The 25,225-nt window shown below is 48.5% G+C and overlaps 6 protein-coding genes across 6 annotated transcripts; 3 read left to right on the top strand and 3 right to left on the bottom strand.

Annotated features, from left to right (window-relative positions):
• The first annotated feature begins 4,657 nt into the window (after positions 1-4,657).
• On the top strand, positions 4,658-6,184 carry SMAC4_07089 (uncharacterized protein). The gene is made up of 3 exons (XM_024655862.2): positions 4,658-4,760; positions 4,959-4,999; positions 5,499-6,184. Exons 1-3 carry the CDS (start codon positions 4,727-4,729, stop codon positions 6,126-6,128), a joined length of 705 nt encoding a protein of 234 aa, XP_024511685.2. The 5' UTR covers positions 4,658-4,726; the 3' UTR covers positions 6,129-6,184.
• Positions 6,185-10,037: 3,853 nt separating this feature from the next.
• Positions 10,038-10,955, bottom strand: SMAC4_07090 (uncharacterized protein; the record flags this gene model as incomplete). Its single annotated transcript, XM_003345758.1, has 1 exon — positions 10,038-10,955. The coding sequence occupies one exon, from the start codon at positions 10,953-10,955 to the stop codon at positions 10,038-10,040; it is 918 nt and encodes a 305-aa protein (XP_003345806.1).
• A 526-nt stretch (positions 10,956-11,481) lies between these two features.
• SMAC4_07091 (60S ribosomal uL23 domain-containing protein) lies at positions 11,482-12,627 on the top strand. Its single transcript, XM_003345759.2, has 4 exons — positions 11,482-11,553; positions 11,778-11,842; positions 11,911-12,203; positions 12,268-12,627. The coding sequence occupies exons 1-4, from the start codon at positions 11,529-11,531 to the stop codon at positions 12,353-12,355; spliced, it is 471 nt and encodes a 156-aa protein (XP_003345807.2). The 5' UTR covers positions 11,482-11,528; the 3' UTR covers positions 12,356-12,627.
• Positions 12,628-13,286: 659 nt separating this feature from the next.
• SMAC4_07092 (uncharacterized protein) lies at positions 13,287-13,847 on the bottom strand (the record flags this gene model as incomplete). The annotated part of the gene is made up of 2 exons (XM_003345760.2): positions 13,676-13,847; positions 13,287-13,459 (listed from the first exon to the last, which is right to left on the bottom strand). The coding sequence occupies exons 1-2, from the start codon at positions 13,776-13,778 to the stop codon at positions 13,287-13,289; spliced, it is 276 nt and encodes a 91-aa protein (XP_003345808.1). The 5' UTR covers positions 13,779-13,847.
• A 150-nt stretch (positions 13,848-13,997) lies between these two features.
• SMAC4_07093 (uncharacterized protein) lies at positions 13,998-17,741 on the bottom strand. The gene is made up of 2 exons (XM_024655863.2): positions 15,221-17,741; positions 13,998-15,146 (listed from the first exon to the last, which is right to left on the bottom strand). The coding sequence occupies exons 1-2, from the start codon at positions 16,528-16,530 to the stop codon at positions 14,567-14,569; spliced, it is 1,890 nt and encodes a 629-aa protein (XP_024511686.1). The 5' UTR covers positions 16,531-17,741; the 3' UTR covers positions 13,998-14,566.
• Positions 17,742-24,534: 6,793 nt separating this feature from the next.
• Positions 24,535-25,170, top strand: SMAC4_07094 (uncharacterized protein; the record flags this gene model as incomplete). Its single annotated transcript, XM_003345762.2, has 3 exons — positions 24,535-24,764; positions 24,839-24,898; positions 24,970-25,170. The coding sequence occupies exons 1-3, from the start codon at positions 24,714-24,716 to the stop codon at positions 25,168-25,170; spliced, it is 312 nt and encodes a 103-aa protein (XP_003345810.1). The 5' UTR covers positions 24,535-24,713.
• Positions 25,171-25,225: the final 55 nt, after the last annotated feature.

Below are 25,225 nucleotides of genomic sequence, written 5' to 3'. Positions count from 1 at the left end.
CATTTTTGAAATCATCCAGAGATGATCTTGGGTTGGGTTTGATGGAGACCTCGTTCCTCCCGGTTGCCGTGGTTGCCCATCCCGTCAATCAACAACGCAGCCCGTCAACTCCCAACATTCTCAACTGTTTCAGTTCACACGCTCGCGCTCTCTACTCCACAGTCATTGGTCAGCGGCAGCAAAACGACATCTTGCGTCTCTTGTGTATGGCGTCCTGGATCATTCTTATTCGTTCTTTTTGCTCTTTCAGCGGGTGAGCGAGCGGCACTCCACGCGGCAGGCAAGGAGGCAGGCACCGACAAGCAGCAAGGGAACTGTAATGATATAAAAAAAAAGCACGAACGCACGCGCCCATCCATCCTCCTTGCTGCGGTTCCGCATGGCCATCCTGCAATCCTCATTGATGAGCGCCCTCTCCTTCAATCAAAATCGTTGCTCACTTTCTTGTTCGGGGGTTGCGAAAATAGCAACAGCCGCTGTCGATTGGCAATTTGCCTGCGCCGCCCGGCGATACGTAGTGTACACTGCACACGCGTGTTTCTTGTTTCAGAAAAGGAGAGATGCCACGCTGCCACTTTCGATGTTTATGGGAAAGGAATGGGACAATTCACGCCATTGCTCTTCGGGATGTGAAGATGAAACTTACAAGCTAGCCGCATATACTTCCCCAGCTTTCTGAGCATTCACGACGTTCGCCGACGAGGGCTCAAGATCTTTTGTCGAAAACAGCCACACTGTACCCCCTGCCGCTATGAGCATCGAGCAATCAGTTGCACCATTGCCAGCCTGGAAACTCAACATTTGTCGAGGACTGCCACACTTAAATTCGAGATCTCTTTTGGGGCTGGACGAGTCCAAGTTGCCGGCGGGAGTCCTTTTTACCCCACAAAATGCAGGTCATTCGGATGAAGTTGGGGGGCGTGCACACACACACACACACACACTGCGTGTCTTTTGTTAGCGCATCAACAAGAGGGTGTTGATCATGGTTATCAACGCTGTCGAATCTGATGGTTTGAAAGACAGTGAGCGCCGTGGCCGGCGATAAGGTTCTCAGACAGACATCGAGATTCTTATCGCGTATCAGTTCCCAAACAAAGGAAGTGGTAGTGGTAAGGTGGTGGCCAGCAAGGTTCATGATGCGTGGAAGTGCTCGCATTGGCCAAGCCCAAACCTCGGCATGGTGTGTGAGTGGAACTTCACGCTGCCTCCACACGTTTTGCAATGACGGGACCGCAGCTGTGCCATGCCAATAAACTACGATGGACGACGATAGACTATCGGATGAAGAAGGATGGGGCGAACAGTATGTACCTTCTATCTAATCTCCGGACGACAAGACGACATGCATAAAGTACCTACCTCTTGGTAGGAACAGCACGGGGCTTACAGCCACTTACCTTACACGTGTAGGCAAAAGGCAGGCAACAACGATGCAATTAGTCGCCATCTCGAAATAAAGGAAACAGCGAAAAGGCGACGATGGCGATATTCCAAGTCGGGATGACGCCGGCGATGATGTCTACTACGTATGAGCGAATCTAGTCCCAAGATCCCGTGACCTTATCGGTACTACATAGACGTAGAGGTATCGAGACGAGACGACATCTGGCGCAATTGCCGGGGCGAGTTTTACACTCCATGAGGACCCGGCCACATGTGTCGCGAGTCGCGATCGCAAATCACGTTGGACCTTTTTTGAGCAAGTTCTCAAAAGGGGGCACTGCTTTGCTTGGGAGGCCCTTTTTTGAGGGGTAAAACAGAACCATAGGGGGACACATGATATCATCCTGTCATGGAATCCCCTCTTTGCTTTATCACCACTTTTGTGAGGACTGAGGAGAGGTTTGGGAACTCAACAAATGCTTGGCGATGAATGACCGTGTGACCCCAGATTTCCAACGGGGTTGGCCGCCGTTATCGGGAGGTCCAATGTACACTATCGCTCTCCTGTTAAACGGACCTACATCGTACGCTACAGTAATCGCCGCGGGGAACATCCCTAGCGGCGTCGGCGGCAGCAAGTACCAACTCTTTGAAGGGGAGCAGCAGGGTCCGTTCGGTCCTTGTGTTATCGCTCGTGACTCCTTTGCGTTCCTGTCTATCGATTCTTGGGGGCAAAAATGGAGGTGGAAATGAACACCTCGATGGTGCCAATGTGAGTCGAAGTGAATTGAGCAATGGTTGTATTGTTGAGCGCAATCGGATGGACAGGACAGTCAACTAGTCACGAACAGTCACAACATCGTTCACCATCGTTCATCATGATGGTGACAAAAAGAACTAACCATTTACCTATTCAATTCACAGTCAGTCACTATGAACCAGGCCCGGTTAATTTGACTCTGGCTGGTTGCCGGTTGTTCCAGCGCCCTGCCTTGGTGATAGTGAGTGTCCAGGAACCGGTTCGCGTTGCAACCTCACGACGTAGGAAATGATACGCTCCACGGAAATTGAGTGTAATTGATTGCATACCCGATTTGGTGTATGATTCCCGCTGTCCTGTTACGCTTTTGTGACACTTTGGTGATACACGAATGTTACGGTAACAATTGCTATACAACTGTTACAAGAGACCAAGTCAAAACCAGAACCAAGACCGAAGATTTCCCCAAGACCCCTTTTTTTGGTTTGTTTATTACACTTACAGAGTTGTAGACTTCCAGAACGCAATCCTCATTTTTCATTCCGAACTGTGTTCGCAAAGCTCTCACCCAAGCCGGTCGTTACCAAACTCAAGGAATCCAAAAAGAGTCTCACTTGTGTAACAATATGTCTGAGGTCAACTGTGCTATGGAATGCATGAACGTAGGTACATGTAAACCCAGCGGTAACTTTGCCGCTGTAGAGGTAAGAGCGCGGTTGTTTTGCCTTCACTTGCTTGTGCATAACTCGGCACAGGGAGAACCAGGCGGGTTGTAAACAACAACAGTGTCACCAGTTCACCACTGCTCAGCAGTCAGCAATTGAATTCAGGGCATTCCCAACATCGTTTCGAATGTCTTGCGAGCATTGTTATCCCAAAACAAAAACAGCCGCGGTATCTTGCAACTGTGTGTTGTTGAGACTGTTGACGTAGACTCGTCCGGTTAATTCTACTCGCTGGCGAACATCTTCCTTGGTTTTAAGTTTTCCGGCTTTTATGGAGTTGGCCGTTTTGAGCTTGTGAAAGTGATGTAGTCATTAGCAATTGGAACTGGAACTGGACGGAGTGCCGTGCTGATTGAGTTTTCACGTTCCTGAATTCTCTGTTCCCTGGCCTGGCGTCGCGGTGCCTGGAAAATACGGGGCCGGTCGGCCGGCTGTTGTTGGAAAAATGACGACACCGCGCAGTACCTCTAGGTATCGGGGGGGGGGGGAAGGGGGAACCGGGGCCGATAAGATAAAGTTTTCCAGGTCCGTATCTCCTTCGGCAGTGCGATGGACGATGGACGATGGACGATGGACGATGGACGATGGACGATGGACGATGGACGATGGACGATGGACGAAGGGACAGTGCCTGATGAAATCGGACATCCCATCCATCAGCTCCGATCCTGTTACAACTACTCATGTCGATTATCAGACGAACGTGTCGTCAGACTATTCCCACGGCAACGTTGTTCACATGTCGCGGCTTTCTCTCTAGTGTTAATGCTGTCTTTCGAGGTTCCATAAAATGCCTGTTTCCATGCTGGCGCATTCGATCTCCTCTTTTTTTAACCCCACAAAGTCCACCTAGCTGCTGCATAGTTTATGTGACTTTATGTGACCTTTTTGTACGGGTTCAGCCATGCTTACATTATGCATCATGTCGGGGCCGCGCTGTGTCTCCGTTTCCGCTGTGCATCGGCGGTGGTGGTGTGGTCGTGATGGTGTGATGTGTGGAATTTCCTCGTACATACACGCTCGGCAAGGGGGAAGCGCGAGGAGAGACGGGACGGAATACGGTAGTTGTGCGAATGTGTTGTTTGCAAGTTGTCCGGTTGACCTTCTGACCGCTTCCCCGAGAGGCATTTACAAAAAGGCCAAAGAATCGCTATCATATGCCGCGCCCGTCGTGTATACGGTGTGCCCAACCCGAACTCCGAGAGAGGAATTGGAGGGTGGTAATGTCAGTTAATGATTTTGAGTTGCGGCATCTGGCATTGTCGTCACAGCAACTGTAGACGATGGCCTGTGGTTGTAATTCGCTTTGCGCAAATGTTGTGATACCTCAGGGGAACCGGGCCTGTCGATGTTGTAGATTCCATTTTTACCGTCACCGTGACCTATCGCGCGACAAAGCCCGCAATTTTTTTTTTCATCTGCACGACTGAGATTCCGTACAACCTCAACAACAAGACTCCTCTACAAACCGAAGCTCTCGATTTCCCCGCAAACAGTTTAACAAAGAAGCAACTTCGGCGAACTGGCTCACCGCCTGCTGCTCCCTCCCGCCGGTCGTATCATTCGACGGTCACGCCCGGGCCCTGTCACCCCACTACCGGCTCATCGCCCGCTCCCCGGACTGCCAGCAGTTTTTGACTCGGAGCCACGGGACAAGCCGCAGCGGAGGTCCTCTCGGCATCACCAACCCCATCACCGCCGCCACCGCCCATTCGGACCCCTTCGTTTCCCCTCCTCGTCTTATCCCTTGCCGTGGGGTAAACTAGTCCCATTTCGAGCCTACCACGACTCAACAACAACAACAACAACAACAACAACAACAACAACAACAACAACAACAACAACAAGTATCATCATGGCTCCCGTCAAGGTTGTCTTGCTCGACATTGGTATTTGCATCCATCCCCTTCTTCCAAGTCCCCAACCTCCACAATCTCATCATTAGCTCCCGTTTCCCCTCGTGTAGACCGCAAACAATAACCACCCACCTATTCTATGTATTTGCCTGTATGTGTGTGTGTGTGTGTGTGTGTGTGTGTGTGTGAGTGCTGGATGGATTGGCTAATGACATCTCCCTTGCCGAACAGAGGGCACCGTCTGTCCCATCTCATTTGTCAAGGACGTTCTTGTAAGGCACACACCCACAACTGACCCTTCCTTCTCCTCCTCCTTGGGCCGGCCCAGCCCAGTGCCTCTGTTGCATGCGGGTAACCACACCACACGTATCCTGATCCTTTTCTCCTGCCCCTCATTGCCCATCCTATCCTCTTCTCTCTCTCTGCCGCCAGCCCGTTTCCTTTGCGGTTTGGCAGTGTTCCACAGCAGCAAGGTAACAGCAGTGCCTCTTTGCTGCTGCTGCAACCCCCTTCTTGTGTTCTCTCTTGTTCCACCCTTCCTGTCCCTTCCCCTCCCCTACCCTTTCAATAGGCTCGGTGCAGGACTTCGATCATGAACCCGATTGGCTGGCTATTCACGATACGATCGAGGGGGAAGCAAGCAAGCAAGCGCGTAAAGCTGTGTGTTCTTTTTGTGGGAAACGTCACAAGAGAGTCACAACATAGTCCAGTGAGACAAGACAAGCAGGATGAACTGACAGCAACCGCATCTCGCCGGTCTACGAGTTATAGTTCCCCTACGCCCTTGAAGCTCTCCCGGGCACCTTGAAGGCCAAGTGGGACTCACCCGGGTTCGCCTCCTACCGCGCCGCCTTCCCCGCGGAGCATGCCGGCTCCCAGGAAACCCTCGCGGCGCACGTCCGCGATCTCATGAGCAAGGATCTCAAGATCTCGTACCTCAAGAGCCTCCAGGGCTACCTGTGGGAGACGGGTTACCGCAACGGCGAGCTCAAGGCTCCGCTGTTCGCCGATGTGGCGCCGCAGCTGGCCCGTTGGCGGGAGCACAATGGTGCCAAGGTCATGATCTACTCGTCCGGCTCCGTACCGGCCCAGAAGCTCCTGTTTGGACACACCAACGGCGAGCCGTCCGATATCCTGCCCTGGCTCTCGGACTTCTTTGATACCGTCAACGCCGGGCCGAAGCAGGAGAAGGCTAGCTACGAGAAGATTGCGGCTAAGCACCAGGAGTATCCCATTGGCGAGTGGCTATTCCTGAGTGACAATGTCAAGGAGGTTGAGGCCGCCAAGCAAGCTGGTATGCAGAGCTATATCGTTGATAGGCCTGGTAACGCCGAGTTGTCGGAGGAGGCGAGGAAGGAGCATAGGGTTGTCAAGAGTTTTGAGGAGATTGGTGATCTTTGAGGACATAGATAGCCATCTAGTATCGAAAAGCCAGCCATTTCCCCAAACTCGCTGATCTTTGAGCAAGCCATCTTAATGTTATCGAACCAACCTCATCAACCTCATCAACCTCACCAAACTCCTAAATCATTCGCTCCTTTGTGAATGAGGCAAGCAGTAAACATCCTTTCCTTAGAACACGAAATCATCAGTCAAGAAAAAAGAAATTGCATAACGGCATCCTGCATCTCACCATTGCATTCGCTAGCAAGGTTTACCAAGTTTCTCCATTTACGCCACAAGCAGACAGACAGACAGACGTCGTTCCACCACAGTAGAGACAAGAATCTCAGACAATCTAGACTACACTCTTATAATCACAGATATGCAATCTACGGCGAACTCCGAAGTATTGCCGTTACGCAAATGTTTACCGCACATTCCATCATTCACGTTAAGTTGACGGGCTTCAATTGTACTTCAAGAGTGGATGGGTGGGTAGCTCTTTCCACATTTGGATTTCTGTATTACACCGCAGACATACCTTCCATTATCTACCTCCAGCTAAGTAGTACCTTCCACTTTCTTGAATGTAGCACAAGCAGCTACCTACGTAAAGCTAAGGTATTGACGAAAATCGAATTGGATCTTTCGAGTCTGAGGGAATTGGCTTCTCGATCTATGTATCAAGTATGTAGCGTGGCCGTCTCACAACGTACGATACACGAGACGATACAACACGATACGATGAGATTGGTACATCAACTAAGTGTGACCAGACATATATAGAGAGAGGTTAGAAGTGAAAGGGCCGTTTACTTTGGGGTAAACGTATCACAGTCCACGTGACTGATATTAGGAAAGCCATAACCGTTTGAAGAGCAATTTGGTGCTCTATTTGGTTCCTCTAGTTTCACTTTTAGAAGTAATAGGTTGACGGGGACGACTAAGCCGTACTCCGTGACAGTTGGTACAGGTTTGCTAACTACATTCTTCGGTGACCTTTTTGAGGGTTTCATGTCATTCGGGCTTAAACATAACCATAATTACCGGCTCCGAAGCGAATTTGGCTCTGGATCTTCAAGCTGCAGGCGAAATAGGATGAGATTGGCCGTGTTGGTGGGATATATCCCTTAGCTTGTTGATCTATCTATTTCCTACTCCCAGAGAAGCGGCTATATCGGCCGGGCATTCAATACCATTCAGAATGGCGAACTGCGTGAAACATCACGATGCGGATAAGGCATCATCCAAACCAACGACCATTTCATTTCATCTTGAACCCTTTGATAGTCATCAAGTGTCCTATCTGAACTCAAACAATCCACAAAACCCAAGGATTGACACAACTGACAAACGGACAGTCCCGCAGCACTATTAGTGGCATATTTGTTCACTTCACTGGAAATCCAGAATCAAGCTGACACCACGAAGATCATCAACCACTCCCAAATCCAGTTCTATCAACCACCCCCGATTTTGCGGAGCTGCGGTGTTAGGTTAGCTCGAGGTGAGGAGGTACACTAGGTAGTCGCCGGAATCGCCAAGAGCTTCCCCAACTTTCACTAGCAAAGCCACCGTCAAAAGGGCTCCACAGAGACAGACTATCTATCATTGACGGCGCCGATCGGATTGCCCATCTATCAAGGTGTATCACGAGATAAGTGCTAAATGTGCGCGAGTTACCGGATCTGCATGGTTGGTTCTAGTCTACCTAAGCCTTGCCTGGAAACGGTTAGTTGATGCTGCACTGACAGACAGACAGATAAGTGGCTGGATGATGGGAAAAGGGTCGAAGGTGTGATACATATTGGGTTATCGTGGTAACCAAAACAGTAGGTATCGATGAAGATTTTCCCGAAAGGGAAAATACTACGATGCTTACTGCGACGCTACGTTTTGTTTGAAAGAACCGGCATGTAAAAAAGAGAGACATGAGAATTGCGTTGATTGACCGCTTTGTGTCAAGCTACAGCGGATCGACCGATGAACAAGTTGCCACTTGTTCTTCTCCCTACGCAGTATGCAACTCTACCGAATGTTGTGTTTCAAGTTGAGGGGAAAAGAAATGTTGGGAATCCTGCAGAGCCTTGAGTTCTTTTGGACATCGCAGCATTATGGCGGATAAGCTGGCCGATGGACTGGGCCGAGGAAGCCGCTAGGAACTTGATCTCTTTGTTTCGGAGAGGAGTTGGGACTGATGATGGGACGCCAATGTCTACCTACCTACGTACCTATCAGTCGTGGTGGTCTTCGACTATCAAACAGGTCGTCCGAGGTTGGCGAATGAGAGATGGTATAGGTCGCTCGGCAGTTTTACTCCGCATTTGACGTCGAAAGGCCCCCTTGCGTTCAGATCCATCCAGAGAAGGAAGCAAAGACGCTTGACTGGGCATTGAAGCCTCGAGAGGACAGCATCTCGTCTGTGATTATGTTCAATCACAATGCCATGTATCAATAGTCCTTTCTTCCGGACTTTTGCACTTGGGTTAGGCGAGCTCGGAATCAGGCGCCGAAAACTACCTGACGATGCAGGACATTTGCCCACCGCCTTTTCCATGAAACCCGAGCACGCATCCCGCATCCCTCACATCACCACTTCATTGATGCGGGAGGTGTGTCCATGTGCACAGGTGACGGACTGTAGCGCATTGACGTCGAGTTCAGCTGGCTGGCTATGTAATACCTAGCCCAGTTTTCTTGATTGCGGGGTAGGCAGTAGTGCGCCGTGATTGACAAGTCTCGACTCGGCCTGTTGGGGTCGTGATAGGTCGGCGATAGGTTGAGAGCGAATGGGCAAGACGGCAGATGGGTCGAAGAGGTTCCATGTGTTGATCACTGGCTGGTTGGTGATTTCACGAGAGGTGTTGGTGATGCATAATCTTCTGCAATAACCATGCGTCCCAGCGTTGATAGTCGTTTGCCGATTTGGCAGAGAATGGTGCACCAAGGTCACGATGGAAACGGCGTGTCCGAAGAGAAGGAACTAAGAGTGGACAGCGTAAGAAAAAGCCCGATGATTTGTTTGTGAACGTTGGTCCTATCTGCAGTTTCGGGTAGTGAAGCGCCGGCCGGAAAATGCGGAGCGGCGGGGCCGAGACGGTACTGTGTATGCTGGCGTCCGGCGAACCCACTGGTCTATTTCACCCCGAGCGCATTACGTATAAACAAGTTGATAACACAGTTGATACGTGATGGCCCAGTTGGATAACGCAGTTTCGCACCGAATCTAGCTTTCGCTTCCAAGGATAGGTGCAGCTGCCTGACTCCTGATCCGCGACACGTTAGTATATCCAGGACGCCCTAGGCGTTGGGCGTGCTTCGCCCAACAGCTGGACAGTTAACGCCGTAGAAGACGAAACACTCGTCAAGATCACAGACAACCCCTCTCACAACATCGAATGAGGAGCAGTCCGAGTCAAGCGATGCCTCGAGAATGAGCCTCAACCCAGTACGGCATGAGGCAGAGTTCAGGCAGTGGGAAGTTGTTTCACCAATGCCCACAATTCTCCGCGTTCAGGAGATCCTCTGCAGCTTTCCTCTTGCCGTACGATCGCGTAGTCGCCTCCAATGCTTTCGATCCCACAGCCGTGCTCTATCAGCAAAGGCGCCACATGCTGACGCCGGCGTGGAGGCCACGGGACTCTTTTAACGTGATTCCCCACACCGTTCCCATTGATCTAGCCCAGCGCTGTTGATATATCCGTCTGAAGTAAATGTCGGGAGACCGGAAATCGTGTCCAGGTCGTCAGGCCCAGCATCTTAGCTGGTCGTTAACCGCAGCAGTACCATGGTCACACTTTGGTGCATGGCTCAAATCCAATGTCGTGGCCATCCCATCTATCAAATTCCATTAACGTGGAAAGACCCATTGTGACATGTCGTGGCTCATCTCGATTGTGGTGGTGGCATTCCGACTGTACGAAGACCTCAGACCAAGGTAATGGCAAAATTGTTGCGTGTTGAGCCGGAACGTATCTCTTCCTTTTTAAACGGCTTGTCGTGTCCGACCTGATCTGATGTTCTCCTCCACAGGTAATATACCAGCCTTTGGGTCGTCTTGGACTCCACCATCTGGTACCCGATCGATTCCATAATAGCCGTTAACCTTTCCTCGTCGAGATACCGCGAATTGGTGACGCATGGGGCAGGTAGCACAAGGAACAGACTTGGGAAGAAGGCAGCGGTTGTCCCGGAGAACCGCTTCGGCGATGTTAGAAACTGCGTGGTGCGGACAAGCATCTCGCCTCTGTCCTTATGATCTGGGACAAAGTTGAGCACCAACGAAAGACTGATAATGTCGAACTTCCCCAACTCGTCCTTGGGCAAAGGGCGCGCCATGAAATCCTGCTCAAGAATCCCGGGCTCCTGGCTATTGAGATCGATCCGAGTGATGTCGAAATGGTTACTTTGAGCACACACATTCTTTGTACTCAGCGCCCCAACTTCCAACATGCGCAAGCGGCCATCCTTGTACTCCTCGGATGAGAAATATGGCCCAACCCATTCCATAAGCACGCTGGAACTGTCGCCGCCTCGATCATGTCTCTGTCCCTGGAGACTTGCTTCCTGATACTTCTCGATACCGCCCAAAGCCTCGATCTCCGCCTCGATTGCCACGACCTGTGCGCTATCGCCCTTCTTGATAGCTTGCACTTTCCTCTTCTCCAAAAGATGGAGTTTGTTGATGATGGACTTCGTGGTTTTCCGCGCGAGTGACTTGGGTTTCGTGGCCGTGGGCGGACGGCCTGCTGCCAGGTTCTTGACGACTCCCTTCTTCTTGGGTCGCGAAGCTGTGGGCGGCCGGCCGGCCGCTAGGTACTTGACCACTTCTTTCTTGGGCGCCATGATTCCTTTTGGCGGGGTTGTGGTGTACCGGGTTGATAGCCTCAGATAATCCGTTTTCAAACACTGGGATCCGTCCTCGTAGGGAGTGTTTTCGGGTTGTTGTTTCGAGAAGCTGCAATTGGCAAAATAAACTACACGACACACTTGTCTGGAAGTCGTGATAAACACAGAAAAGCGAGGCTTGGAATTGTAAGAACCCAAGTTTTCCTACGCCGACTTCATCCGACAGACCACGAGCAAAATGAAGAGAGTTGGATTGGAGGGCGCATCATCACTGTGAGGTTGAATGACGGAGTGCGGCAGCGACAAAGCGATCGGAGGTTCGAGATTCAAAATATTGTGGAGCATATTTCGCGAAAGTGGACATTTTGGTGTGGCTCAAAGCCCATTCCCGCTACCTTGCGCAGCTCAACCCCTGCCAATACCACCGCAGCCACACGGCTAAGCCACATGCATGCCGCGCGCACACTTTTTCCTCCTCCAAATTTCAGCCAAAAACTGAACTTTCTCCTCCCCGACAACGACCAGCGAGAATCCCGTCTTCTTAGCCCGACGACAGCAGAAATCGCAGCAATGGCCCCTAAGGATACCAAGAAAGGTACTTGAACGAACCTCAAAATCTCACCAGCGACGATTCAACCCAAGAATGAATTGAACGGCTCGACAAATATGCTCGCCCCGCGCACAATGCGGATCCTCTTTGTCGTGAAATGGCATCCGAGGTGATGCACCAAAGCAGCAGCAGACTTTGCGAGTTTGGACAAGATTCTGGCATCATCTTGCTCCAGGCGAATGCTTTTGCTGACGAGGGACTCTGGATAGGCGGTGCCTCCAAGGCCGGTAAGGGCGCTCAGGCTCAGAAGGCTGCCAAGGCTGCCCTCAAGGGTGTAAGTTTGCGACTCTCGCTATCCTGTGTTATGAAATCACTGAATACTGATCGGTATTCTCTCCACAGGTGCACTCGCACAAGGCCACCAAGGTCCGCCACTCGACCACCTTCCACCAGCCTAAGACCCTGCAGCTGTCTCGGGCTCCCAAGTACCCCCGCAAGTCGATCCCTCACGCTCCTCGTCTCGATGAGCACAAGGTCATCGTCCACCCTCTCAACACCGAGGGTGCCCTGAAGAAGATCGAGGAGCAGAACACCCTCGTCTTCATCGTCGATGTCAAGGCCAACAAGGCCCAGATCAAGCAGGCTCTTAAGAAGCTCTATGACATTGACACCGTCAAGATCAACACCTTGATCCGGTATGTTTTTCTCGACGATGAACACCCAATATTGTACCAGTTCCTAACTTTGTGTGCCCCACAGCCCTGACGGCTCCAAGAAGGCCTTCGCTCGCCTTACTGCCGATGTCGATGCTCTTGACATTGCTGCCACCAAGCTCGGCCTTGTCTAAACTAGCGATTTCATAGCTATGGGAAATACACAAGATTCGGGATGAAACATCTTCAAGGGACACCATGGGTTTTACTGTTTAACGAAAAAAGAAGTCGGCGTCTGATACCCCCTGGCATTTGGTTCATGGCATGGAAATGAATATTTTTTACAACTATTCTGCCCGTTCCATCAGACATGACCAAATGGGCCATTGCTCAAACTCCTCCCTTGCAAGCCATAGATCTTTGTTGCTCTAAGACTTGAATCTGACATCTTGTGTGTTCTTCTCATCAACTTGTAATGAATGTGATGTAATCGTAAGCACATCTGTACCAAATCAACCAATCCTAATTCTCGGGTCTGTGTAGAGAGATGAACATTTCGCCATGTACCATCGTCCTGCGCTCCCTATCATGCTACAAGAACCGCTTGCTCTATTGTCCAAGTTTCTGAACTATCCCCATCCCCGTGCCCTGTGATTCTTTTTCCTTCCAGTTCTACTTTTGACGACCTTTGTTTTGCCCCAGCACACATAATCGTACAAGCCTTCAGGCGTGACTTGTCGCAACAAATTCCTCGTATGGACTGTCTCTTAGAACTGTGACACAAGCCATACTCGCAAGCCCTGCCGCAAGGGGATTCAAAGTTCCCTAGGTAGCAAATGCTTGTTTTTCCCTAAACCTCTCAGCAAACCCGAGTGTACCAAACCAAACCGAACCAAGCCACCGTAGAAATTCCCGTCGGATATCTCGGCCGTTTCTTCCCCCAAGCCTCGCCACCCAGCCTACCAAGCAAGCAAGCAAGCAAGACTGACGAATTCAGCCAGCCAGCCAGCCAGCCCCCGCTCAATTCCCCGCCGGAAACTCTTCATCTCTCTTCCTCTTCTCCTCCTGTTCCCTCCACAGCGCATACGCCTCCTCCCACGTCTCCTTCCGGTTGGCGGCTTCGATCTACTTGCCGCCCCTGGTGAGCTTCTGCACGTGGTTCATGATGGCGAAGTTGACATCGAGGAAGCGCTCGACGCAGTCGGACATGCAGGCGGCCTCGGACTTGTCGAGCTGGTTGGTCTTGATGTTGGAGGTGATGCACTTCTTCCAGCAGGAGTCGGTGAGGGCGTGGGTTTCTAGGTAGTGGGAAGAGAGAGGGGTCGTTAGTTAAGTGACTCGTAGGTGGTTAGACAGGGAGGGCATAGGGTGGGACGGATGGATGGAGGGAAGAGGGAACTGTAGTAGGTAGGTAGGTTTGGACTCGTTGATAGAGGGACAACAACAAGCTTCAGTTGAACTGGAGTAAAGGACGAGGTCTGGGGAAGAAATATGTTGGACGGGAGTGTACATACGTCCTTGAATCCTCTGGCGCTGCGTCTCGTTGGAAATGAAGGTGCGAAGCTCAGCCTTGTCCTTCTCGTTGAGGAGATCGAGGTCGGCCTGAGGAATATCCATTGTGTCGGTAGTTTGTTTGTTGGTGGTCGGTTGGTACGGTGGTTGTAATATGCAGTGTTGGAAGGGTGGTGATGTAGTGGAAATAATTGTTCGATATCAAGAATTGGATAAACAACCCGAAGAGGTTCGATATCGACGTAGCGTGCAATTAGATTGGTTGCCGGATGGAGCTCTCTGCGGAAGCTTTTGGGCGGTACCTGCCTGCCAGGGGCAGGCGAGCACCGCGACCGGGGGTGTGGATAAAGATTTCTTTTCGCTCGATGTGAGGAGCCAATGAGAGGACGGGATCTTGTCGATGCGCTTTGTGAGCAACTGCAGTTTACATCACTTCACTTTTGCAACCACCAGGCTTCTTCGTCTTCGAAACTCTGAACTTATTACACTCTATCCAAAAACATAAGCTGTCTTTTCCTTCTAGGGCGATTAATGCGATATCCAGAAATCACAGTTGCCGCACAACAACCCCAAGTTTATAAACCATCCATTACTGTCTTGCGACACTGGAGACATAACCTGAACCAACTCCATAAGAAAATTTCCTTGGGTATCTAGAAACGCATCTATGGTCTATCCCGTCAAAAAAGGAATGTTGTACAAAGAGATGCGTAATCGTTTCTTTTCGAGACATGAAATGTCGCCATACTCCCCATGATATTACAGTCCATCTTAATTCGACCATTGCTTGGCAGCTTTTCCCTGTATACCAAAGAAAATAGGGAACCAAAAACAAACCAGTTCCTCCCTTTTTTTTCCTCGCATAAAAGACTACCTGAACGGTGCCTTGAAACTTATACCCACCTCTTCTTCCTCGCAAAAAGGTATGAGAGGATACAGAACGAAAGCAAAGAGGCCAGAATACAGAAAAAAGGAACCAAGCTCTTAACATCTTGCCATGGAACTGAAACGTTCATGCCGAACAGGCCAGTCACCACGTTAAGCGGGACGATGATGGAGGCCAGCAGAGTAATCTTGCTGAGGACGCGGTTCGTAGCAGTTCCCTGGGTGATGCCGTCGATAGAAATTTGAGCGAGGTAGTTGCTGTGCGCCCGAGACAGCATTTTTTCGAAGTGGCCCAGGTTGGTCATCATGGTTACCACGTGGTCCTGAATATCACCGAGGTATAGACCGATGTCCATACGCGGCGTGACCTTGTAGTTTTCGTTGCAACGCTTGGTGAAGCCCTTGAGGACATCCGCTTTTCCGCCGAGCAAGCGCATCAAGCCCATGACGTTCTTGCGCGCAATGCCAATCTTCTTGAGAAACTCGGCCATATCGTCTGATCGAGCAATAAACACGTCGTCTTCGATCTGATCGGTTTCTTTCTCGAGTTTGCTGATCTCGGGAGCAAACGAATCGACAATGTCGTCACTAGATACGGGTCAGTATGAGCATCCTAGAGAGTAATACCGAGAGAGTGCATCTGCTAATTTCCATAAACTTACATCAGGGCGTAGCAGATCCAGTCGCTACTCAGTGAGACATAGTCCTTCAACATCGTGATTCTCTTCCTCACATGCTGGGCATGGGAGTTGGTAGCGTAGCTGAAACTCAGCGTGCCTTCGCGGAACACTACCACATAGATGTTGAAAGGCATGTACTCTTTCTCCCCGGTTGGCTCCTCAACTTCGATAAAGAATGATCGGAACGAGGCGAAGTAGTATGACGGGAAAAGCTCAATTTTCTCCCGCGATTCTTGAGTAGTGATATCCTCAATAGTCAAGGGATGGATACCGAAAGCTCTGCAGACGGCACGAACCTCCTCTTCGGAGGGGTTGTTCATGTTGAGCCACCAGACTCCATCGGTCTCCCCCTTCGGAAAACTGAAGAGCCCTCTGATATCTTCCCCGGGCAAGATCAAACCCTCCAAATCGGCAGCGTGGATCGTAGATTCCCATGCTGACGAAAAGAAGCTAACTCGGCTCTGGTCGATCGGAGGCTGTGGTGGTTGTACAGCCTTTTTGGCCTCCGAGTCATCGTCTGACTCATGGCTCTTCTCCCGCCGGATATCTGTCTCGGGAGGGGCTGAAAGGATATCCCCATCCAATGTCACCATTGGCACGGTGGGGGTGATATCCGGTTCGGCGGGCCGTAAATCGGGGAAAACACGGATGGCGGATGGGCGACGGGCTGACTGGCGAGCTTCATTCTCGGCCTTGATAAAGGTCTCCAGGTAGTGGAAATCGATATGCAAGTTGTCATCCCTATGATCATCTTGCAAGGGGAAGCAGACGTCTTCCTCCGCGGACTTGTTGGTGGCCAAGCTGGCAGTGTCATCAATCACGGTCGGCTGCTTGCTGCGGTAGCTATGGCGACTGACGACAGAGGCAGTCCGCTGCAACTCGGGTGGTTCTTCAACTCGACGCTCGGGTCTTGTCGGTTCAGAGAAGGAGAGGTCACGCTCTCTTCGGCGCGCTTCCGCAAACGCCTTGACCGAGTTCGGGGGTGAGATAGACCGGACGTCTACCTGAGATTCCACGGTTCCTCGGCGGTCTCTCCTGTAGACTGGCGAGTGCTCCTGATCCTCCTCATCGACAACAGCTTCCTCAAAATCTCGGACCCTTGTGCCCTGGTACGAGTCGCCATGGGATGGGCCTGTCTCAATGACTTGTCCTGGGCCGTAGAGGGAATCGAATGTTCCGCGCCGAGGACGATCAGGTCGTTGGACAGAGACAGACTGGTTGCGGTGGTCGTCAAGTTCGGGTACCGGGGTCGAGTACCCGGAGTTCCCAACGTTTTCCTCCTGGTCAGACATGGTTGCGATAGTTGGACTCGCTTCGTGGTTGGGTGAGGGTTCGAATTAGTTGTAATATCGGTTGTATATACTATATCTTTTTGATGAAAATAATTGAAGGGTCGGCAATGGCCCTCAACGCCCAGGATCTGGGGGCAATCAGTCGGTTCGCATATTGTCGTCGAAAGGTCGACTCGAAAGGCACCAGCGGATGGCAGCGAACGGCCAGCAGCCGTCCGCGACAATAACCGAATGGCGCAACAAAAAGGGGGACAGAAGGGCGTCGTCGTCGACGTCGGCTACCAACGCGCAAAATCGGAGAGCGTAAATCGTGGATGTTTGTTCGAAAGTTGGACTGCTAGTTCGAGCGATGTCCAATTAAGGGGGTTTCTTGTTCACTCCACTATAGACCCAGAAGCTGGGACCTAGGAGCGAACGAACGGACGAAGCGCTTTCACGGATAGAGCCCGCCAACTTGATGGCTTTTGCTGGAATGACTGGCGGCGGCGTCGTCGTCGGTGCGTGACGTGATGGGCAAGGGTTGATGTGAGGTGTTTCTCAGCAGCAACCAAAATTTTTGTCGGATGAATCGAGGTCCGACGACGGTAGTGTTGACAAGTTTGCGCGCAGGGCTGGGGATTTGGATCGGCCGAAGGTCAATGAGGTCGAGGATCCGCCCTTTTAAAATCGTTGAAAAATCTAAAGAAGGAATAGGAGTGGCGGAAAGACAAAGGTCCTAACAGAGCCCTAGTAGATGACGTTGCTGGGGAATGACGAGCATATGTCTGCGCATCACCTGTCGTCGGGGGGGTGCTAACAGCGGGGACGGAGAAGGGGTTAACTGGAATCGCGGCGTTTGTACCCCGTAGCGCAGGCTAGTCGAAGTCGGATACGTTGAACACGGAACCGCTAAAATGAGGTTGTCGGGGGTAGGATGTTGAAAGGTGGGAAGATGGAAAGGAAGGGTCGAGGACACGGCGCTAGTTTTGAAAAAAGAGTGGGAGGTGTCTGTTCGTTACCTCCACACAAGGCCGTGGTTCCGTGGAGACCTTTTTTTGGTGTGTTTCGTCCCACGGGAAGGGTTGAAGTTCACGGGGCAAAAGTGCAATGATCCTTCCTTGCCCGAATTCTTGTTTGGTGAGTCGTTTCGGCGAAGGGCTGAGTGTTCGGTCTCCATATGGGTTTGGTAAGGGTTTGATAAGAGACAAGCCTTGACAAGGCAATTAAAAGTTTGTTAGCCAAGAATCATCAAAGAGAAGGAAAATTTAGATTTGCCCGGTTCTTAGCGTCCTTTGTACGAGGTTCCCGACGGTGTTCCTCCTTATCGCTGTGAGGTGAATTAAAAAGGGCAGCGGTCATCGGATGCCCGACGCACAAGCACCCTTCGCCGCGAGACAAGCCGCGTGTAACCTTTTAACAAGGTTCTCTTCACTTTTTAGCTTCGAACTGGATCGAATCTTGTCCATGTGATGGTGTCAACAATTGTTTCGAAACCGTGATCCCACAAAAACAGGAATGCAGTGTTCCAATATCGAATCGTCGATGCACAATTGAACGGTACTCGTCGGTTAGGTGGATTCGCTTCGCTAGCCAACCAACTCTCATAGTCCCCCTGAGAGTCGGTTTTTTTACCTGTAACGCTCAAGCTCTGTAACAGTTTTGAAGCTTCAACCACAATTGCTCAACCACATCAAGTGACAACTGGACCAAAATGGACCAAATCAAAGATACGAATATAAGAAGCAATATTGAAATTTTTTGAAGCTTCAATCTGAGGATGGAAAGCTCGATGGCCGTTGCTATCTAATATTCAGCCCTTGGATTTCGGAGAATTTGCAGGCAATATTTGGGCAGGGTTAGGGTTTCAGCCGACGCCCTCCTCAACCTCTTGAATCCTTTTTCTCGGGCAGCCCTAAGCAAATTCAATGCAAAAACCTTCCCTTGAAAGAGAAACGCCAGGAAGTATCAGAAATGAGGTTTGGTATAGAAATTTTGAATGTGGGTTGAGATATCTCAAATCGTTACAGAGCATGAAGCGTTACAGGTAAAAAAAAAACCGACTCTCAGAGGGACTGTGAGAGTTGGTTGGCTGGCGAAGTGAATCCACCTAACCGACGAGTTAGCTTCCAATCAGCTAGTAAGGCACCTTCGACAATTCAGCCTCAGAACCTGGGCTGGTCTTCCTTGTTGGTTTTTTAAACTGTCTACTGCAGCGCATGCTGCGTCGTCGAGCACAACCCCCACTTTGCCCACTACTTCACGTTTCCATTTCCATTCAACTTGAATCCCTTTCTGGCTTTCCACTTCCTTACTATTTAAGTTTGACTGCTAGACGTGGATCTGGGCGTTGGTATGGTGATTTAAGACCACTGGTACTTCTGACCAGCCTAGGCTACTATGGAGGTATGGTAACAGTAAGGTACGTACGTACCTTTATACCTCTAGCGGAGTGCTCACATGACCCGACCCTCTTATATAAGCTTGCCTACCCAGCTAAATACGCCAAGATAGACCTCACATTGTAAAAAAATTGTTATCTAACCCACACTTCTAATTTTGTTTACTGCAATGCTCTAACAGGCCTATAATAATAGCACTAGTACAGAGATGTTACAGTAAACTATGCACCTTGTAGCAGAGTGGAGCGGAAGCGGTAGAAAGTACGACAGCAGTGCTGAAGGAAGCAGCGTAGTTGTAAAAACAATAGAGAGATGTTGTAAAGAGGTCTTAGAAAGAACTCTGCTTTTAAGACAAAAGAGTATAGTAGACTTTGCACTATAAGAGTAGATTGTATTATATTGCTTGGATTGTGCTTGCTTGCTTGAGGAATGACTAACTAAAGAAGAGAAGAGGTCTTTATATACACGAACATTAAGTATCCAAAAGCTTCCAGAGTATAGAAGCTTTTGTAAGTTAATAAGAGTGCTTGTAGGAGCACTATACCATAAAAGGAATGAACTGAATCTATAAGCTTCTGGTGCATTCCATAATGACAAATTAGTCTAGAAGAAATGCTAAACAAGTTAGAGAATTTCAGAATACAGTGGCAAAACTTCTGTATTCTAGCACGTTCTGTGGAAGCTGAGTCGACTAATTCCGTAGAAGGAATAGTTCAATCAGCCTTCTATACTATAATGTCACACGGACATATGCCACACTCCTGGTGTCATACGAGAAAGACCTACATGTATGCAGATCGTTAGATGCCTTGGAGCCTCAGGTGACAAGGACCCATACATACTAGATAGGTACCGTTTCCCTTTGGCATAAGAAGGCCTTGAAGCTATGACAGGCTAGGGTGCATATGCCCAGACGGCCAAACCTACAAAAGATAGGATGATGTTCTGCTTGCAAGGCAGAACTCGGAATGCACACTATATAGTCAATGTCAACCTGTGACACTACCTCCCCTTAAAGCGAAGTTATCTTTCAATAATCTTCAAGATAAGGCCCCGGCCCCGGCCCCATTTCCGAGGGCGACAATGTCGCGGAGGATTTATCGCAATGCGACAGCTTATATAGCACTACCTGAAAATGCAACTTCCCGCTAAGTTGGATATTTTCCAATGGGCCGATACGTGGCACTTCGGTACTCTTCGATTTGCATACATGGTCCTCAATTGTCATTGCATTCTTAGGAGCTGTGCTCGACTAAGTGCCGACAAGAGTATCACAAAATCGCCCTCGAAATTGCCACGGTCGGGAATCGAATCCACCGTTTAAGCAGAACGTACTATGACAGGCTAGGGTGCATATGCCCAGACGGCCAAACCTACAAAAGATAGGACAATGTTCTGCTTGTAAGGCAGAATTCGGAATGCACACTATATAGTCAATGTCAACCTGTGACAGAAGCCCAGCCTTCCTCTAGAGGTTGAAAGGACCAATAAGGCCTTCGAGACCAAAGTAGTTTATCAGCTGAATTGAACTACTGTTCTAAGCCCAAAATACTGCCCTTGTCACATACAAGGTAATGCACACTATATAATCAATGTCAACCTGTGACACTATGTAAATGGGAGCCTTGATGGCTGTGACAGGCTGGGGTGCATATGCCCAGACGGCCAAACCTACAAAAGATAGGACGATGTTCTGCTTGCAAGGCAGAACTCGGAATGCACACTATATAGCCAATGTCAACCTGTGACACTACCTCCCCTTAAAGCGAAGTTATCTTTCAATAATCTTCAAGATAAGGCCCCGGCCCCGGCCCCATTTCCGAGGGCGACAATGTCGCGGAGGATTTATCGCAATGCGACAGCTTATATAGCACTACCTGAAAATGCAACTTCCCGCTAAGTTGGACATTTTCCAATGGGCCGATACGTGGCATTTCGGTACTCTTCGATTTGCATACATGGTCCTCAATTGTCATTGCATTCTTAGGAGCTGTGCTCGACTAAGTGCCGACAAGAGTATCCCAAAATCGCCCTCGAAATTGCCACGGTCGGGAATCGAACCCACCGTTTAAGCAGAACATACTGTGACAGGCTGGGGTGCATATGCCCAGACGGCCAAACCTACAAAAGATAGGACGATGTTCTACTTGCAAGGCAGAACTCGGAATGCACACTATATAGCCAATGTCAACCTGTGACAATGGCAGGCATGTGACAGCTCAAATGGTGCCAGCTGTCACAGTACTGTTTTAAAACTCTAATTATACTCATATAAATATATTTTAGTTTATTCTAAAGTTGATAATACAAATCTAACTCTTATTTTATTTAATGCTTTGAATTTATATTTCAAATTTGTAAACGTAATTTACTATATTATTATTATTTTAAATATTCGGAATTTATTAATAATAATATTGCTTATTGATATTGAAATCCTTAGATTTCTAGTATCGTTAGCCATATCCTGTATTATAGTTTAGACTAGTCATGACAGCCCAGATTTGTTACGAGCTGATAATGACAGGCACGGGCCAACCAAGCTACTGGTACACAACAGCCACGCGTAAGCTAGGCAGTGTAACCAGAGGCAGGAAAAGAGCTCTGGGCAGGCAAGGGCTCTGGGGAGTCGAGTCAGGCTCACCAGTTGAGCCAGACTCACGAATCGAGCCAGCTTGTAAACCACACGCTATGGGGTTCACGTCTACGTGGACATCCGGAAACAGATATCTCGCAGAGGGCGAGGAGGTATAAAGGGACGACTGGAGAACTCAGATTGTCAGATAGTTTGACAGTAGTCAATAGATCATTATCACCGAGACCAGTATTACGAGCATACTTGTTGTGAACCCTTTGGCTTCACCGAACGACTCTGATAGTTACTACCTTCAGCTATCTCATTTAGGCAGATCAGACTGCCGTTCGTCACAAGATTAGCTAAGCTGCTATAGAGGCTTTGGTGTCTTTCCAGCTGTTACTCTGCGCTCGGGCCACTTAACTTGCTGCGCTGCATATCTACTGCGTGCGGACGGCTAGTGTGACGAACGGCAGTCTGATCTGCCTTAAGTGGGATAGTTGAAGGTAACGACTATCAGTGCTGTTCGGTGAAGCTAAAGAGTTCACAACAAGTATGTCTGCAATACTGGTCTCGGTGATAATGATCTATTGACTACTGTCGAACTATCTGACAATCTGAGTTCTCCCGTAGTCCCTTTATACCTGCTCGCCCTCTGCGAGATATCTGTCTCCGGATGCTCGTGTCGAGCCCCATAGGTCTATCTAATGCGTGGTGGCTCACGATGCCCTCCTGGCTCACTGTGAGCCCGTGCGTGTGCCTCTTTGTCCTTGTTGGCCTGGGAGGGTGACACGACCTAACCTGTTTAGGCCGGTTGTACTACCGGCGCTGTGGTTGGTCCGTGTATCCTCATAAGTTCGTAACAGCTAGCTGGAAGCCAGGCCTTTCTTCTCAGAGAATCTTACTTTTACTCTTTATTTACATATAATATGGCCTCACTCTCGTGACCTCTTGTATTAAGTATAAATTCCACAATTTCAGTGTCACTTATATTATAAATGTCACGGCGCTAGCGGACCACTACACCACTAGGCTATATTTCAAAAGGATACAAGTAACCGAGACTAGCAGTTCGGTCGTGTGACGAACGGCAGTCTGATCTGCCTAAATGAGATAGCTGAAGGTAGTAACTATCAGAGTCGTTCGGTGAAGCCAAAGGGTTCACAACAAGTATGCTGGTAATACTGGTCTCGGTGATAATGATCTATTGACTACTGTCAAACTATCTGACAATCTGAGTTCTCCAGTCGTCCCTTTATACCTCCTCGCCCTCTGCGAGGTATCTGTTTCCTGATGCTCTTCTGAGCTCATAAGTCTATCTGATGGTGGTGGCTCACTGATGGTGTTGGCTCACCTTGTGGCCCTGGCTCATGGTGTGAGCCCTCATGGGGTGTGGGCCCTTTTGGTTCTGCGCCCTACTTGTGATGGCAGCCTTGCAGTTGTGCCTCTCGACTGCTATCGCAACTACATAAGACCACTTGAGCGACCGAATTGCCAGCTTCGGTTACTTGTATCCTTTTGGAACATAGCCTAGTGATGTAGTGGTCCGCCAGCACCGTGACACTACTGGCTCCTATGGTTGCGCCGTTCTGTGGCTGTTGTGTCTCAGTGGCTTGGTTGGCCCGTGTAACTCGCTTAAGTTCGTAATAGGTCGCTCAAATGATCTTATATAGTTTGTCCCAGAACAGGCACCCAAGTGCATTCCGTTACAGCAATGGAATAAAAGAATAAATAAAAAGTAGCAAAATAAGAAGATATGAAAAGGGAGTAAAATAAGAAAGAGTAAAGTAAAGAGGAGTAAAAAGCAAATATAAAAGTCAACTTTAAAAATATTATATTCTAGAAAAACAGTACAATAAGTATTGGAATTTTATATATTACGAATATCTTTAGAGCATTTATAATTAACTATAATTAATTTATAGTAGATTATTGATATGGAAAGAGATTATTTAGATAATATTAAAAGACTGCTTTTTCAATTGAAACAAATTACGTAGTAAATGAATTATACAAGATTATATATAAATTATACTTTATTAGTTTATAGCTCCCTCCTCTCTTGCTAATTATTTATTCATAAATCTTCTCTTTATTTGTTTGAAGTATAGTAAAAGTACTTTGTTTATTAAACGAAAATCTCATTAATATTCAAACAGATTTATTAATACCGAACTTATTGTATGAAAATATATTAATTATTCATTCAATCCGGATTTCAAGTTACGAGTATAAAGATAATTCAGAGGTTGATTAAAAGTAATTTAAATAAGTATATTCAAAAAATATTCTGAAACTGTTTTCAAAATATTCCAATAGTATTCAAATAAAATTTTCCAAAAATTGTAGCAAATATTTAAGAAATAATTAAGAGCAACTACTTAAATAGTATTCATTTAATGAAGTTAATATTTTTCTAACACGAAACTTACAATTATCATAATTTAAAGCGTATTTCAAAAATGTTTCAAAAAGAAATTAGAGAAGATTTATTTCTATAATGAAATTTATTATTCTTTCTCTATAATAAAATTTAATATTCTTTCTTTATCATAAAACTTCTTATTCCTCTTTTATAGCAAAATTTATTATTCTTTCTCTGTAGCGAAATTTATCATTCTTTTTCCATAGCAAAACTTGTCATTCTTTCTTTATAAAAAGTAATACAAAGTGAATAGTATTATTGCCAATAAGCGAAATAATGAAAACTCAATTTATTAGATTATTGCATGAATTTTATAGTATTTTATATCATTTAAAATCCTAACCAAAGATTTATTAAAATGACTTCGTACAAATACGTATTAAAATAACTATATCAAATTTTTATTTGTGTGAGTTGGATGTAAATGGACGGACCATAAGGTCAGCGAACTTGTGTAATAGGGCTGGGTCGTTGGACCACTCTCTCTAGCGTACGGTACAGCGTATAAAGGAAGCCCCGAAGCAGACACGTAGAGGTAAGTAGTACGGGCGTCCAATTGGAAGGTGATATGCGATGCGCTGTAGTTAGGTTTGTCGGAGTGTATCAATGTCCGATTTCCTCCCATGCAACAACACCTTGACGAGCTTTTAATGTTGAAGTTCCGCGATACGCACGCAAGCCACTTGTAAACGAAATCTACCACCTGTCATCGAAGACAATCCAGGGTCCGACGCTTTCGATAAACTGAACCAGCTTTCCGATTGCCTTCAATTTCGAACCTCCCCGGCATAGCACTTGCTTCACGATGGCCGAACAACTGTTGGATCAGATCCGCGATGTGGCGGAGGGCCAAATTGTTCGTCAAATGCCCGTCCAAGACCCGTACCGATTTTCTTCTTGTATTCGACAACTGACATCTGCGACATGTAGGACTTTGAAGGCCAGAAACTGGTGGAACTACTCGTCAACGTGACCCTGGCACTTACAGCTGTATGTTGTCCCGTACCTATATATCTTAACTCAGCCACGGCTTCGCTGACAAGTTTCTTTGTCGTTATCAGGTCGTCGCGTTCCTCGTCGGATACATCTTACAAGACATCAAGCTGGCGCTCCAGATTGGACTTGCCGGAACCGCCCTCACCTTCGTCATCGCCGTTCCTCCGTGGCCGTTCTACAACCGCAACCCTGTTAAGTGGCTACAAGTTGGCGGCGGGCTGGTACCGCCACAAAACCTGATCATAGATGAGAAGAGTTTCAGGTAGACTGCATGTTGCGGGATCGTCACACAGTTCAGATCCTACGTCTGCGAGACGAGAA

Source organism: Sordaria macrospora, chromosome 4 (assembly GCF_033870435.1).
Source record: "Sordaria macrospora chromosome 4, complete sequence".
Lineage (NCBI taxonomy): Eukaryota > Fungi > Ascomycota > Sordariomycetes > Sordariales > Sordariaceae > Sordaria > Sordaria macrospora.
This window is presented reverse-complemented; position numbering and strand designations above follow the sequence as displayed.